Here is an 18,251-nt window from a genome sequence, read left to right as displayed (position 1 = left end):
AACATATCTATTTATTTAGATATTTTATTCATTTTTATCATTACATTTGGGGCCATTTTAGGGGGTGTAGAGACACCCCTTTTAGAGTCTCAAAACGGCCCCCTGCACAGAATGCATGATACATAATTTATCAAAGACTATGATCTATGGATGCACATCACAACATAATTAGGTATTGCATGGATACACAGTCATGCCTGGTTTAATAGCAGTACGCCAATGAAAATGCGTGGTGTAAAATGGGATGTGTAATACACAATGTGTTCTATCAGACCGGAGAATAAGGGGTACATACATGTAAGAAGAGAGCATGGAAGGGGAATCACGATTGCCATGAGGAGTACATGAAGCAGTGTTAACACTTTTCACACTGAATTAAATCTCACAGGATTTCAATGACTATTGATCTTTTTTTTTCTTTCTCTTTTTTATATGCAAAACCCAAACTAAATCGTAATTGAGAAGAAAAAAAAGACTACTAAAGCAGGAAGAGAGGGTATCTAGGCAGTGATTGCTTTGCAGCCACTGCAGTCTTCCAGCATCAGAATCACCGCTTACGTTTAGGGTAATAATAAAGACATAAAAAGTACCCAAAAGTTAGTGAACCCCAACAGAAAATGAACATGTTTAAAGTGTTCAAGTTCTGCCCTGTTTAGAGATTCAATTGTGAAGTCAGGCAAAAAATAGAAAATTCAATGTAATTTGTTTGTCTGGGCTCGATGAACATAGTAGTGTTGCAGGCTTTATATTCAATTCTTAACATGAAGGGGTTCATGTTGTGGTGGGGTTCAATAACTTATGAGTACACCAGTACATGAAGCTGCAACCTTCACCTTGATTATAGCAATTTTTTGTTTCATTCATCAACAATCAAAGGGGTGGGGGTAGATACATCCCTTCCACCAAAATAGATGTGCTTATTAAAGGTCAAGTCCACGTCAGAGAAATGTGGATTTGAATCAATAGAGAAAAATCAGACAAGCACAATGCTGAAAATTTCATCAAAATCGGATGTAAAATAAGAACGTTATGACATTTCAAAGTTTCGCTTATTTTTAACAAAAAAAATTATATGAACGAGCCAGTTACATCCAAATGAGAACCACTTTCGGGTGATCAAATGGGAACACTGGTAAAGCTATCATCCAAACTGGTTTCCTGAACCAGTTTCGAGTAAACCAGTTTCAGAAAGTATAATGAGAATGGTGTCTTAGAGGCAAGATTCTTCATGCTTGCTTTGATCACATCGTCTGCATCCCAGCCATGCGATGTTTATATTAAAGGATATGTGATGAGATCTTGAGGAGTATGCCAAGATCGTATTGGAAGAAAAAATCTTCATGCATGGTTTGATAACATGGCATCGAAGCAGTTCCTAAATAAAGCACCGGAGTTGAGAACATGAAAGGGTTGATGTAACACCTTGGGGAACATTCTCATTGCTGAGATTTTACAGTTAGGTGGATAATAGTTGTGATGAATAGCCTCTCCACCGCAGTGATGCATATAATGTAATAATAAGAATAATGATAATAATAATAATAATAATTCAATTCAATTCTTTATTCCATTTCCATTCAAAACATAAAGCTGACGAGCATTCTATAGATCCTCGGCGCACCAGTTTTGCGCGTGTGCTGTGACTAGGTCCTATTCCGCTTCGTTCCGCCGATTCACACATCGCTGACGCCGGATGTGACTGGGTACCATTCTCCTGCTGTCCGCCGATCACCATTCCACTTCGTGCCGCCGATTAATTCATTTCCACGCCCACAAGTTCATTGCCATGCCCACAAATCGTCGGAACCCGTTCTTGACATCGTCCAGCGTTCTCCAGCAAGCGAACGGACCTCAATAATAAAACTATGGTCCCTAAAGTAATACAAATCAAGTACAATTTTACAGAAGGGCATTCTTACTTCATAAAACAAAAAAGGTATAATATTGAGCATAAATGGAAATGAGGGGGGTCCACTAAAAAGCAAAGCTTGTAAAGTGTGGATCCCCCTTGGAAATGAAGAAAATATAGTCAACTTATTCATATATGCGGACATGTATATATTACAGTAAAGAAAAAAGAGAAAGAACAAAAGAAATCATATTGAAATAATAATAATAATAACAATAATTATAATAATAATCATAATAGATAATAACATGCATTACAAAATAAATTACACATTTTAAAGAGTATTGCTGAAAAATATTTGTTTTAAAACATACTAACTGTAGGTGATTCCCTTTATGGAGTGTGGGAATATGTTCCATAATTAGGGAGCAACAAATGCAGATATATGTGGCAAAACAATGCTGACCTGAAATCAGTTCAATTAATCTAATTTGGAAGGTAATGAAAACTGATAAAACCAAATGTCTATAAAAAGACAAATGATTAAATGGTTAATGATCCAGGGGAGAGGGGGGGGGGGGGGGTAAATCACTTGATAAAAAAATGACATTTCATCCCCTGTTAGCAATATTTTTCATGAAATTACTAATTCTGTTAAGCATCCCAGTAGATTTCTATGAAAATTTTCTTATCAAAATCTACTACAATAAGCTCGATTTAAATGGCAATATCATATATTAAAAAAACACCCTCCTAATTTCTGTAGAAAACTCTTTTCTGAGCAAAGAATATGAAATATTTATATGGAGCATAATACTAATATGTATAGAAGTGCTGATATCATTACCCTAGCTTTAGCATAGCTGCCACTGTAAGGCGCTTTCATGAATATTCTTTTTAATAAATTTTAATTTGTATATCTCCATTTATTTCAGGCGCACTTACATGATGCCTTCAAGCCCTCAATCAGGGTACACCTATTTACATAGTAATTGGCATTTCTGATGCAATCCCCAATATGTCACTGCTGAGCAAAGTGTAAACATTGACACTGTTTGAATTACATAGGGACACCTGGATGTATGTTCTAACACCATTTTCGTCATGTAATTTGGATGGTATCTTTCATCTGTCACTGTCCACAGTAATCGATGCAAATCTCTTGGGATCCAATGAGATCACCCCATCACAGTATAGTTTATAGTCTTGTAGTCCTATATTCATCATAACAAGCCAACCATTTCAAGGGAGCCAGAAATGGTGTATGCGGCAAATTTTTGGATAGATTTTGACATGATATCCAGAGAAAGATCATATTATATGTCCCCCTTTTTCTTTTTTTCTTTTTCTCCTTTCTCCTTGGTAAAGAAACTGTTTTATGGGGCAATGTCCCCTCAACCACCCCAGTCTATATGCTAGCACCTATATATTTTTAAATATCAATCAAATTCTATATTCACGAAATTTGTCAAAAAGAACTTCAGTTTTTAGGACAGGTGCACATTATGCTCTTTTTCATTTCCATTCCTCTTTATATTCTCCATGTTTCAAGTAGATTTGCAATTTAGATAAAGTTCAACATTCCATAAACAATTGATCTGTGGTTCCATGCAATACACAATATGTGTATTCATAATTTTCTGAAATTCACAAAGATTAACCCTTCAACCAAAATTTTCAAAACAGACCAAGGAATTGGTGCCCGATATTTATTGGCTATTCCACGATTAGTACAACGCTCCTCAGTGCTTATTGTGAGCAGGGTTTGAGATCAGTTTGAGATGGGATTAGTCCTGAACTGACCTTTATCCTTTAACAGTGATCAATCATCAATTTTTACAAATAATCATATGGAAGGATCAAAGCAATCCATTGCAGAAATCAGCCGTATCATCAATTGGAAAACTTTGTCACAGGGCCCTGAAAGTCACATAGGTGTACTGCCTCAATTGTTTGTCACATTAACTCTTAACATGCCACGCACACTACTAAGCCAATGCCACAGTGCTAATCCGATGCTAATCCCCTGTGCCAGCCACAAAACCCCCCTTTGCCACATTGATTTTGGGATCGCGAGTCGTATTCACTCCTTCCAATAGTCATGATTACAATTGCTTGTAACTCTCTAACGATTAGTTTATCCACAAAATATTGTGTAGTAAAGTTGTAGGAAATTTCATACCCCTTATAATGATGTCCTCATTATGTGGATTGGTTATTATCTTTACCGCTAAAATATGAGTTGTATCAAGTAGTTCCATTTTGTGGAGTGTTTTGTATGGATCAAAAACCTAGGTCTCTTCTCTCTCAGAGGCGGAGCCATATCTTGTAAAAAATGTAGAAATACTCGAAAAAGTCGAAAGTCGAATGTAAACCGCGTGAGTAAGTTTATCTGTCAGAAAGCAGAGTTCACACTGCACACAATAGTGCTAATTACGGCGTGCATGCGATGCGCAATACAATGCAAAACGGCGTAACAATGATTGTTATTCCAAATGTGCGCAGTCATGCACGAAGCAGGCGAGGGTAGGAAACAATGCAAGCACAAAGCAATCAATAGTAGGCGTGCGAGCACGAGTGTGGCATGTTATAGTAGGATACGTAGCGTGCACGAAGCACTCAATGAGTTAATGGAAACATCAATGACAGGTTCTGATGGACGGGCCTCAGATTATTTATCAGACATCAAACCATGTGCATCGGACTGAGCGGATCCAAGGGGGCATAGAGAGGGTGTACCGCACAGCAAACACTGCGGTGTCAAGTTGTTATAACTGGTGTACATAAAGGACTACACCAAACATTTTACTCCAGTGTTTAATTTGTGGTGTTAGTTCGACACCCAAAGGTGTTATTACATTATGACTTCGTCTTGTACACTCCTTGGTGTTATGTTCAATCTCTAGGGTGTAACACCTCAGGGTGTAGTGCAGTCCTCTAGGAGCAACAGCAGGTGTCAATTTAGTAGTATTACAGTGAATCAGGAACAGAGATATATACAAGGTGTACATTGACGAGTGACTGCAAGGATGACACTTCGTTTATACATTTATATATTGTTATATGGTTAAAACTAATAAACTGGAGTTATTTATTGCTTAATAAAAATTCTGCTCAAAATTAAGGGGGAATGTTTGTAAATTTTACTGTCCAATATGATATATTACAATCATCTAGTGTCCAGGAGCCCGTCTTACAAAGAGTTGCAATCGATCCGATCAATCGCAACTATGGACAGCCAGCAATGTCAACATGTATTATGCATGTTTGTTCAAAATATTTTCTAGCTATGATGTATATTCATGCATTAATTGTTTTCTTTAAAAATATCACTGTGCTTCTTTTTGTTTACCAAAGACATTGTGAAAATCTTCTATGGAAAAATTTATGACACTGATGGATCTCCATAGTTACGATTGATTAGATCAATTGTAACTCTTTGTAAGACGGGGCCGTGGTCTTACAGATAGTTTGCAGTCTAGTCTCCACTCTAGACATGGTTTTTGGTTAAATTGTCAAATGTGAATTCGTGCTTGCATACAACCTTGCCCCCTCCCCCACCACACACATACTATTAAAAAACAAAGTATACCACTAAAATATGACTTGATTGAATGAAGAAATTCCAAGCTTTTGTCAAAACTAATAATTTTTCTGATACACAGAGTTGAAAAAGTATCAAATTGTAAAAATATGTCAAAGGGAACTGCCATAGCAATGACAGAGAGACCTTTCCACTTAAAAAATAAAATAATGAAATGAAATATAGCGAACTACCATTTCAAGAAAGCTCGAAATGTATTCACGACCTTCTTGTTTAGAGTGCAGAAGAAACCTTATATCTGCCTAATCAGATCATTGACTTCAATTATGCAAAATAAGATATCCCCAATGACCTATAAGGGATGTTTCTAACCTATTGATGAGTTCACACTAGCCAAAACAGAAACAAAACACGCAAATAATAAAAACTTGTTCACGATCTCACTGACAATATAAGTTCTTAAGCCCACCACAAACTACAAGACCCAACTATGATGCCATTTTTAACCTATCATATTTTGCATTTGAATATGAACGTTCAGGAGTAAAATTATGTCATTTGAAGTTTGGCTATATGCTAGGATATACTATAATAAGAATTCTACTTTGCAGCAAAACTTCTAGTGAGTCAGGTCCAAATCAGCTTAAAGTCAAAGCTAACGATGACATCAGTACAATTTGGAAATTTTGTATTCATTTTTATTCCTTCACGGAAGCTAGGAATAGACTGGAATTCAAATTACGGCATTCACGTCACTAATGGGAACTTTGATCGTAAATATGCCACGTTGATATCAAGTGCTATTACAATTTCTTTGAAAATCAGAGTGCAATGGATCACAAAGTATGCAGAAAATATGATTCTCGCTTGAGAAAAATCACGTTAAGCAGTTATGCAAAGTTGACATTTTCTGTATTCCGCACTTGCACTGCAAATATACCTGCAAGCTTTAACAAATCCCTGCCAAAATCCTCACAGTTTGTAAATTAAATAACGTTAAGTACCAGGAAAAAAATATACAAAGATTCTGGGTAAATCCACCACCAAAATATACCTCAAAGCTCTTTAAACTAAAAAAAAAGAGCTCCTGAAACTCCTATAGGTTTCAACATAAGTTAAAATATGATGCAACAAACTTGGGGTTGGTTAGCTGACCAGTAGCCCCAGACAAAAATACTTTTTCCCTAAAAAGTAAATGCTTGCGCATGGGAAAAACAGTGTATTTTTTCCTGACCAGGTAGATGTAAAGTACCCCTCATGTAAAATCACTGAATTTCAGTGTAAGATGAAATTTCTAGTTTGATTGAGGGGCTGTAGTAGAAAAGAAGCACTGGGGATTTTAAAACCCAAGTCATTGACAGAGAGAGAAGTGTTTCATGAATTTCAAATAACAGGTTGACAGGATGAATTTCAAGTTAGAAAGGTATATCCATATATTATGCATGGGTAAGATTAAGTGCTGAGCTGGATCCCGAGTATAATGCTGCCTTGGAGTTTATAAAATGATAGCTGGAGGACGAAGTCATCATTTGTAATCCATCCAAGGTTTGTTCATCTGAAAAACAAGATCGCAATTTTCTTGTGGAACTTAAAAATATCCACCTTATGACCATTCATGCTAGCAAAATGTGTTCTTGAATATTCATTTAAACAAAGGACTGACCACTTTATATGGGGGAGGGGGGTCTTGTCCCTTATGCAACATTATCTTACAGTAGACTTGTTTTTCACACTAACTCTTAGAAGTTTAAGATGTGGTATATGGACTCAACATAAATGAAATAGCTCTTAAATCATTCCAAAAACTTAATCAATTGAAATACAATCATAATGATACTTAAAGGTGAAGTCCACCTTAGAAAAATGTTGATTTGAATCTATTTAGAGAAAAATTAGACAAGCAAAATGCTGAAAATTTCATCAAAATCGGATGTAAAATAAGAAAGTTATGACATTTCAAAATTTCGCTTATTTTTAACAAAATAGTTATATGAACGAGCCAGTTACATCCTAATGAGAAAGTCGATGATGTCACTCATTCACTATTTCTTTTGTTTTTTTATCGTTGAATTATACAATATTTCAATTTTTACGAATTTGATGATTAGGACCTACTTGCCTGAGGCACAAAATTTTAAAATAATGGAATTCCACGTGTTCAGTGAGAAATGAAACTTCATTTCACATGACAATGACGAGAAAATCAAAATATTTCATATTTCATATAATAAAATACAAAAGAAATAGCGAGTGAGTGATGTCATCAGTTCCCTCATTTGCATACCGACCGAGATGTGCATATAACTGTTTTTGTGAAATGAAGCGAAACTTTAAATGTCATAACTTTCTTATTTTACATCCAATTTTGATGAAATTTTCAGTGTAATGCTTGTTGAATTTTTCTCATTTTATTCAAATCAAGTTTTTGTTGAGGTGGACTTGTCCTTTAAACAATGGTTTGTTGCTAATCTTTCAGCACAATTCCCACCATTTTGTCTAGATGCTAAAGTGGACCGTTACATTTAAGTACCTTCAATTGAAATCTCAAGAACACAGCACCTGAATATACTGATGCAGCACCTTAAACTTAAAAAAATGAAAAAAAAAATACAAAATTCTCTCTCAGCAAACATTTATATTTCATCCCCCCCCCAAAAAAAAAAATGTATATACAGTCTTCGACACTTACCATTTGTAACTTTTGGATAAGAAACTTCTTTTTACATAATGAGACAAAATGGCAAATACGTTTAATTAGCAGGGCGAGTCCATAAAATACGTACACCCGACCCCCTACATGTGGGATCTTCATGAAATTTTCTGTCTCTGATTTCTGGTTATTTTGACAATCTGTAATGCTCTCAAATGATCATGACTTGGTCAGTTTATGAAGTGAAGTAAAACTTGAGAAAAATGGGGGTCGGATGTACAAAAAGGTTGACTATTTTACGGGATTGCCCAACAGTATATTCTCACTGATTTACTGGCATTATAAATTAGTTAATTAATAAATCACTTAATTAGCAATTTGATGAAATAGGCATAAAACACAACTTAAAGCAGAATCAATCACTGGTATTAAATGAATAACTTTTTTATATTTAAGTATTTACTTAAATAAATAACTCAATGAATAAAATAAATGAATGAATTAGAAAATAAACACAATGCATTTACTTACAACCATATATCCTCCCTCATTGGGTGGCATTAATTAATTAATCAATTAATTGATTAATTAATTATTCAATTAATTAAGCAATCAATTAAGCAATCGATCAATTAATAAATAAATAACAAAACAAATAAATAGATAAACAGATAGATAAATAAATGAATTAATTGTTTAAATAAACAAAATAACATTACTCACAGCAGCATATTCCCCTTCATTCACTGGTATTAATGAGAAGACTAATACAATGTAGCCTAGGTACTCATCGGTCGTATCATCTGATAGGTCCAACTTTGCTTCTGTGGGTCTGAATTACGTGAATTAAACAGAAATGGAAAATATATCATAATAATAATAAACATTAATAAAGCACTTACTATGCATTGTTTCTAAGTGCTAGATACATAGACAAAAATAAGTACAAATACAAATTAACAGCAGAAAGCAAATTTATTGAAGACAATTTCGAAAGAAAAAAAGTCCCTTGAGACATTTCATGAAGAGAAATTTCTGAGCTGATGTCCCATAATTCCCTTTCTCATTTGCTGTTTGACATCACCATACTGCATGCTAATAACATACAAGTGACATATCTAGATCAATACCTCAAAGACATTTTTTTCCTTGAAGATTCCCATATGATAAAAACATCATAATGGGCCAATAAAACGAGTAAAAATGTCATAAAAATACTGTTGACAAATTCATCTGTCCAATACGGTCGAGGCCTAAAGGAAAGAAATACAAGCTCAAGCACTTATCTCAGCAATGTGCTAGCTATCTAAAATATGATATAGATATTGTTGATATCATATTGGATGGCTATGACTGGGATACTTGAGATATAAAGTGAGTTAGGGCCAGCATTGCACAAATCTATAGATGAGCATTTTGTGTTAGCCATTAGAGACTTTGTTCTGATATTGTAAGCAGAATATTAAGGTCCTGCCACACAGGAGTGTTGCAAGAGGGGAGCACAGCCAGCACATTGAAATTTTGCAGCTTTGGCCAGTTGGTTATCATACGCTGGATGTGCGTCATTGCACGTTAAGCATTCGTTGAACGTATTAGACCAATGTTATCTCTTCCACGCCATCTGCTGGTGCATCAAGAATATTTTAGCATGCTCAAAAATGTGCACAGAGCTTGACGCGTGACTATACACGCCAAAAGAATGCCATACATGCACGGAGCGTGCTTGACCAACGCCAGAAATACGTCGGGTGTATGTTTATTATATGTAGCAAGTTTGACGGCAAGCAACTAGCGCACACATAACATGCCGTTAACGCATTTCCAGCAAACATGTACCAAGCTGAATGAGTGCTGAACAGGTCTCTCACAAATACGCAATGTATGTACGATCTGTATGCACCCACTATACGGGTTATGCATTTGTTGCAAGCTCGCTAGCTCCTTTCCCAAATCCTGACAGGAGTTGGACGAACAATATCGCACCGATCATTTTTTCCACTTTTGGTCATGGGTTGGGCTATATATGTGACAGGGCCTTAATAGCATTATGCCTCTCGACCACGTACATGTACATCTACTGTTTCGCAAGCACAGTAATCCATCCATACAGGTCATACAGAAAAACTCTGTCAAGATGCATGTCATATGGATACTAATATAAAATCAGAATTCATTGCTCAATAGCAAACTAATCCTAAGAAATGTCATCTATGGTGGGGAAAAGAAAGAGATACACTATCAATGAGTGTTAAAAACACCCTTTATCTAAAGTAGATATGATGTAACTAATTTTTCTGTATATCCCTCCTTTACTCTATAAAACATGGAATAAAGTAGATATGATGGGAGATATTTTTCTATATAACCATCCTTTACTCTATAAAACATGGAATAAAGTAGATATGAAGGGAGATATTTTTCTATATAACCATCCATTCCTCCAAAAGGCATGGAATAAAGTAGATATGAAGTGAGATATTTTTCAATAAACCCCTCCTGTACTCTTTAAGGCATGGAATAAACTAGATATGATGTGAGATATTTTTCTATATATCCCTCCTGTACATAAAGACTATGAATAGATCTTTACACATACATGTACATGTATAATTACCTACATGTACAATGTTTGGATTTCTGGTATACAATGAAGGTTAGGGAAGGGATTATATTTGCTCACATCACACATACATTTCTCTTATCTGTAAAAGGTGTGAGATAACCTAATGGCTGAGCAAGTACACATTTTTGGTGAGACCTTGATGTTATAAGTGAAGACGATCTTAAAAAGTATTAATTAGTAATGTGTATCATAAGAATGGTATCAATAAAACTAAGGGGAGGGATCACAATCTCCCAAGAGAATCAGAATGTGATTATTCTTTCCTTACTTATTGATCTCCTGGAGTGTTTTGGGGAGGAAAACAGCATCCCTTGCTAAAATCAATATTTAAAATCCAATATGCATGCAAATGTGATGGAAAGGGGGAAGGAGTCTTGAAGAGAACTGATAATAGCCACAAGGCATCTGTCATTCAAAACTACTCTTCATTATTGACAGCACATTCCCACATTTTTGAAAGAAAAGGTGGTTTTAAACCACCTCGATCATAAGAATCCCTGTTAAATTAAGAGAACTTTTTAAGGCTAAAAAATACCCATTACTTATTTCTGCATTCACACCGCCCCGAAACATACCTTTCGGGATAAGTTCCTGAAGTTACGAGCATGCGCAGTATGGTCTGATAAGCAGGCAAGGCGCGAGATTCAAAATCACTAGCCCAGCAGCTACCCACGGCGCACGTGCCCAACGACACGCTGGGCTAAAAGTTTCTGTGAATTGCTTTCACATTGCCAAAATACCTGCGACCTTGGAAAAATCCCCGCGAAAGTTCTCTTAATTTTGCCAAGTACCTACTTTTTAGAGGGTATTTTCTTTCGGGGAAATTACGCGTAGTTTGCTTTCACATTACCAAAATACCTGGTATTTTCTGATCGGGGTAAATTTCCCGATCAGAGAATACCTGGAACTGCCGAACTTCGAGGCGGTCTGAAACCACCCAGAGACAGACTTTATTGGTTTATCCCCCATAGGTATGCAATATCTCTATGAAAATATCATGAGAATATCACAAAAATATTTTCATAATATATTGGAATTCAGACATCAGCAATGCATGCACTGAGCATGTTATTAGACTTCTCAAGTATGCACAAGTAATCCAAGAGGAAATGTTAACAACATATTTACATGAATATTAACATTACTATTAAAATGCAATCACAACTACTTTACAAGTTCTATCAAAATTCTAAAATCCCAACCGGGGGCCATTGCCTGAAGGTTACTATTATAGCAGCTTTGCAATCCAATGGTAACGGCCATGGTAACAATGCTAATTAGCCAATCAGAATCAAGGATTTTACAGAAGTTACTATTTGATGGCAAAGTTACTATAACAGTTACTTTTATGCAATGTGGTCCTGGTTTTACTTTAAATTTATCTATCATCTATGAAATATTTCATCATATGAATTAATTAATTTTCTTTGAATTCATTGATTTTTCCTTCTCTTTCTACTAAATGCAATTGTATTAATAGGAACCAAGCTCCTGAATAATATCCCCAATCCCTCCCTTTCAATTATTTATATTTCAATTAAATAACTGTCTATTGTAATGTTATAATGTTATCGATTTTTGTATATACTTCATATGTGATTATATGTTACTGTGTCAATTGTATCATAATTGTAAATATTAAATTGAAAGTGGAAAATAAAACAATGGAATTAAATTCTGAGGCCTAGGGGTAAAATTACTTACTCGCCCGTCTTCAGTGTCATGAGGTCAAACTTGGCGTTGCCCATAGGATCATCAGAAGTACCGATGTCATAATCAAAGACGTGGATGTGAAGGTGTTTGGTGACATCTTCGATGGCTACGGAGAAGACCTCATTCCACCTCGGATTGAGATTGTGCACGATGGTCTTAGATTTATAAACCTGCTTGCCGTTAATCTTGAACCTGATGTAGGGATCCGATGAGCCTGGAAAGAAAGGTGATTTAAGATAGTTTAAGGTATTGTACGGCTATGGAGAAGACTTAGATTTATAAACCTCCTTGCCAGATCCTGAAATAGGAATAAGATGGGCATGGAATGAAATGTAGTTTGGGATGACTGTTGCACGGTTACGGAAATGACGATGGATACATATTCTACAATGCCTACTTAGCTTGTGGTACACAAACAAATGAGAGGCTGAATGTCAAACATTTGCACCTACACCTACCGTCTATAATGTACCGTTGCACGGGTCAGGAAAAGGTGACGTAACTACAAAAATATGATTCAACACATAGCATTTGTTTAGTAAATGTAGGTGCAACACTTGTAGGGCCAAGCTTGCTGGCTGAAATGTACATTGCTGCTGCAGATCAGATGTGCATTTGAAGGATTTTCCTTTCGCTTTCATTTTTTTTTTATTTTCATAGATTTATATAGGAAGAAAATGAATATTGTTTATTTTTCCACTAGCTTCCGAAGCATTGTACAACACAAATAGCGAATAATCTAATTTGTGCAATGGTGCAACATTTTTTCGCATTCGGTGAAAGAAAGATTTTTCTTTCAACTTATGCGAAATCTCGCACCATTGCACTCATGCCTATTCGTTATTTGTATGCTGAAATATTAATTATTATGCTATGATATCAACATAATAACACAATCAGGAAACAACCACTTCAGTGAATTGCTTCTGGTACGGAGTGTAAGGAGAGGAGGTAGAAGAAACTGATACTAGATTCCCATCACACAAAGGTTAGCAATTGATCATGAGTTTGATTGTTGCGATGGATTGTACTTTGTGCTCCATGCAATCATTCGTAATGATATTCTTCGATGATTGCCAAGCTTTGTGTTACGGGCCCTAGGTCTCACATGATCCTAATAAACTCTGACTACCAATTTCAAGATCTTGGCACCATTTCAAAAAGGCGTCTATCTATGATCAGTTCATTGGAACCCCCTGTCTGATTGGACGAGAAGCGATGTTACTATGGTAACTGTCAGTAAATGACAGGTAATCAGTGATGAGAAACTTCAAGAAACAGTACATTAGAATATAAGTAAAAAATGATTTTAGCATACATATATTTTTATGACTTGTGAATTTCATTGATTTCTTAATATTTCCATTTTGTTAATCATGATTTATGACTTTTACAATCACAAGGCTATATTAAAGCAGAAGCAGGAATTTTAGAAATATTGGACTTCTTTAACTAACAAAACTAAAACCATCATGAAAATTCTAGCTCATACAGTATAAAATACCGTTAGCAGAGTGGATGGCATCGTGAATTGCTCGTAAAAAATCTTTTTAACTATCAAAAAGTTTTCCAAAGACTCTCATTCCTCAGAATAGTTTACTAGATAGATGGCGCATAATAAATGCTGTGTTTTTCATTATTATTTGCTAACTTTTTTTCTTACATACCACTCCAATCTCTGACTGCTAGATCCCGTCCCTCTTTCAAATGGACCTCTAACCGGTAGAAGTGCCCCGGCTGAGGAACCCCACTGAACCTTGCTGCCACCCGCTCATCCATCTCCTCCAAGCTCATCCCCTGCGTCGACAAGAACCCCCCATCCACCCCCACCATTGCATCATCCCCCGATCCCCGCTGGTTGGTTTCCATGGTAACAGCGCCCAGCGACGACCCCCGGCTCCGCCTACCATGGTAGTCGTCTTCGCTGCCCCCTGAGGTGTGTTGTTGGTTGTTGTTTTGGTTGGTGAGGGGCAGGGATGTCGTCCGGTGGGGGCTGGATTCGGGAGCGGAGGAGGACTGGTCTCCGTGCTTCTTATCCATAAGGCGTTTACGAACTGCTGCTGGCTGCAAAGATACAATGATAATTGAAATTGTATGACTATTCATTTTGCGCAAACTGTTTATTTATGTTTTGTTGTTCCATTCAGGTTTAAGTACATTATCTGAGAGCTATCAATTCTTAAAATAATTTTTTTTTAATTCAACTCACTTTCAAAATCAATTTCTTCTCATATCGAATAACCTTACAATACCTTATCTTTCTTTCAATATCTCTGTATATCTTGCTCTTTTCTTCAATACCCATACTGCTCTCCATCTGTATTTTTGTTCGCTCTCTTTCCCCCCCCCCCCTCTCTGTCTTCCTTTTCCACCATCCCTCCTCTCTCTCTCTCTCTAACTCTCTCTTTCATTTCAATTTTAATCCCATTTTCATGTCACCCCTCATTTTCATTCTCTCTTTCTCTCTTGTTCATTCTAATGCAAGGTTATCCAAGAGCTGCCAAGATTCATTCGTCATATATGAACCTGGCTTTATAATTAGCAGTACTCACCAACAAATCACAATTCCCAAAGAACTCAGAGAACGTGTCCTCATCATCACACGAAAACACACACATTTTGTTTACCGGGCCGTCAGTCCCAACATGAAGCTTTTCAGGTACTCATTCAGGTGTGTACGACACAGGACAGGCTCGACTTGAAATCGTTAGACACACTCACTGAAAGCAATGCATGCAGTGAAGACATCCAATCGAGACAGAAATCTGCATTTTGCATGTGGTATTGCATTGGCCTGACAACCTCAAGCCTCTGCCTTGAATGAACTTCAGCCTCGGTAGCTACACGGAGAATCAACACAACCCCAAAATAACTCCACTCAAATCCAAATCCTCCATGAAATATCTACATCACTCCACGAGAAGCATCCAAAAAAGGAGATAGCCCTTGCCAAGTACAATGTAAACAATCATCGGATCAATTTGCAAATTTCACCCTGCCAGCTCCAACCAGAATCTACACGAATCCGCAACAGAAATGAATCCATACAACATCGCTATGCTTCGATGTTGATACATCCAAATGCTGAACCCACTACGACGACGTCGGGACTAAAACCAACGGAGTGGATGGGATAGTCAATGAAATCAATCCCTAATTATGTGTGAATAACTGGAGGTGAAGCACATAAATTACTTTTGGTGGCCAGCCGATACTAAAACATACCCAAGCTCTATGGAAGTACTGTTTCTTTACCTGCATTTGTATGATGAGTAGGATATTGCAACCCTTGATCACAAAATCTCTGATTTGTTATCCAGATATATTATGCACATGTATGCAAAAGGCGAAGAGAAACGTGAAAGTGCAGAGTGGTAGCAGTGGTGACAAAATAAATACAATTTATATTATCGGGTTTGAGGTCTTGAGGGTGGATTTGATATCGTAAAGAAGAAAAAATGTGCTGGTATTTGAAGTAGCTAGACAGTAACCTAAAACTCTCTTCTCATCTTTCATAACCAAAAATAAATCAATAAATACAATGTGAAACATTACATTGCAATAAGCAAATAAAATCAAAATTGAATGAAAGATTGACAAGTTTATTGATGCTATCTTTATCTTATGTTACAAAAAAATGACCTATGGGTGATTATTTATTTGATGTGGAAGGAGAACCGAAATAACCAAGAGTGGTGCCTGGGGGGGGGGCAGGGGCGAATGCTTCTTTAAATTATAAGTAATTTAAAAAAAAAAGTTTAAAATAGGAAAGAATAAAGAAGAGTACTATAAAACAAAGGTGTCGTATAAAAAAACGAACAGCTTTACGAAACATACAAGTCATAAGGCCTTTAAACGTTATTGAATGAAAAATGAGACATTAATTGATGAGCTTTATTCTACTTATGTTACAAATGGACCTAAAAGTGTATAAGATGAAGAGAAGGGTTATACCCTCATATTTCATGGCACATCTGGATATGAAAACAAGAGCACCATATGTTTTCTAAAAAAAAAAAATGATACTTAAAGTGGATAAATACAATATAAATCCGCTCTAATGAGTATTAGATGAAGTTATCTGCATGGGTTGAAGTGGGAGAACTAAAGGCAAAGACCGAAAGGTCAAACATACCCTGAAAATATTGCTTTGTAACATGATCTCAACAACATTGCACAACTAATTAAACAAAATAGATCTGTTTTTGGCTCAAAATAGAAACAACACGAATAAACACAGGTGGGAATGTGCTGTACCATAGAGTGTATGGGGGGATCTAATCTAATGATGTAATTCCAACCTCAGCAATTATTAACTTTCCACCACTAAGAGTTGGCACATAATACGTTTCCAAGCACATGGTGGTAAATATGATGAATGTTCGCTAGAGGGTATTATTCATTTGTCTCGCAATCTACTATGGTCAACAAGGAAATTCGTGATCACTCTCGCAAAAAGTGTTCACGAATTTCCTTGTTGACCATAGTAGATTGCGAGACAAATGAATACCCTCTAGCGATTATTTCAATCCGCAATAATGAACCTATTTAGTATGATGAATGCTTGTAAGCAATATTTTATGTTTTTCATTTTTAAACAGTTCTAATTCAATACTAGATCCGGTATACGTACTACTAAACCTAGCCTCTGTCAACTTCCTGCAAAATTAGGCATCTCAATTTTTTTTAAATAATGTTTTTCATCGACACAAATTCTAGATTCCTTTCAACTGTAAAAACTAAATAAATTTAAGTGGTTTGGTGCAGAAAAATTGTAAAATAGCATTATGTCTATTTTTAATGCTATTTTTATAACAAACTGTTCAAATGACTGGATCAGTATTCTGGTGGGTACAACTAGGTTATGTCTAGTCATATTTCATACTTCAGTTCTAGTAAAAAATGACTGTGTTCTAGTGACTAGAAAATAGTCATGTATGACTAAACTAGCAGTTGCACCCACCTGACCCTTTGATCTGAGGTCCATTTCATAAAACTTGTTATAATAATTATAATAAAAAATATTACAATAACAGTTAAAAGCTACTGAAATCCTTCAATATGAATGGCTGATAGTAAATTTGTTGTAGAAATTGTGCATTTGTCAAAACAATTCTTCATGAAATGAGACCATGATATATTTAAAGGTCAAGTCCACCTCAGAAAAATGTTGATTTCAATCAATAGAGAAAAATCAGACAAGCACAATGCTGAAAATTTCATCAAAATCGGATGTAAAATAAGAAAGTTATGACATTTCAAAGTTTCGCTTATTTTCAACAAAATAGTTATATGAACGAGCCAGTTACATCCAAATGAGAGAGTCGATGATGTCACTCGCTCACTCACTATTTCTTTTGTTTTTTATTGTTTGAATTATACAATAATTCAATTTTTACGAATTTGACGATTAGGACCTCCTTGCCTGAAGCACAAAATGTTAAAATAATGGAATTCCACGTGTTCAGGGAGGAATGAAACTTCATTTCACATGACAATGACGAGAAAATAAATATATTTCATATTTCATATAATAAAATACAAAAGAAATAGTGAGTGATGTCATCAACTCTCTCATTTGGATGTAACTGGCTCGTTCATGTAACTATTTTGTTGAAAATAAGCGAAACTTTAAAATGCCATAACTTTCTTATTTTACATCCGATTTTGATGAAATTTTCAGTGTTATGCTTGTTGAATTTTTCTCTTTTTATTCAAATCAAGTTTTTGTTGGGGTGGACTTGTCCTTTAAGAATGTATTCTATGATTTTGGAAGCCTAAAACAGAAGCTCATAATGTGCCAATTACGACAAGAAGATTGGGTCACGAAAAACCGGGCAAGAAGACAAATTCTTGCTTTCAAAACTAATTT

The 18,251-nt window shown here is 35.8% G+C and overlaps 1 protein-coding gene across 6 annotated transcripts in view; it reads right to left on the bottom strand.

Moving 5' to 3' along the window:
* Positions 1-18,251, bottom strand: part of LOC121415226 (multiple C2 and transmembrane domain-containing protein 1-like) — a 99,669-nt gene that overhangs the window by 39,164 nt on the left and 42,254 nt on the right. For 4 of the 6 annotated variants that reach the window (XM_041608403.1, XM_041608402.1, XM_041608400.1 and 1 more), the window contains exons 3-5: positions 14,047-14,443; positions 12,371-12,593; positions 8,767-8,875 (exon numbers count right to left, since the gene is read on the bottom strand). In XM_041608403.1, the coding sequence (XP_041464337.1) occupies positions 8,767-8,875; positions 12,371-12,593; positions 14,047-14,443 (729 nt within the window). Of the gene's footprint in view, positions 1-8,766; positions 8,876-12,370; positions 12,594-14,046; positions 14,444-14,931; positions 15,576-15,634; positions 15,688-18,251 lie in introns of those variants that run through there. The other 2 variants (XM_041608405.1, XM_041608404.1) reach the window with 2 other exon arrangements.

This window comes from Lytechinus variegatus, chromosome 5 (genome assembly GCF_018143015.1).
Source record: "Lytechinus variegatus isolate NC3 chromosome 5, Lvar_3.0, whole genome shotgun sequence".
Taxonomy (NCBI): Eukaryota; Metazoa; Echinodermata; class Echinoidea; order Temnopleuroida; family Toxopneustidae; genus Lytechinus; species Lytechinus variegatus.
Note: the sequence above shows the minus strand (reverse complement) of the source record. Positions and strands in the feature narration are given on the sequence as shown.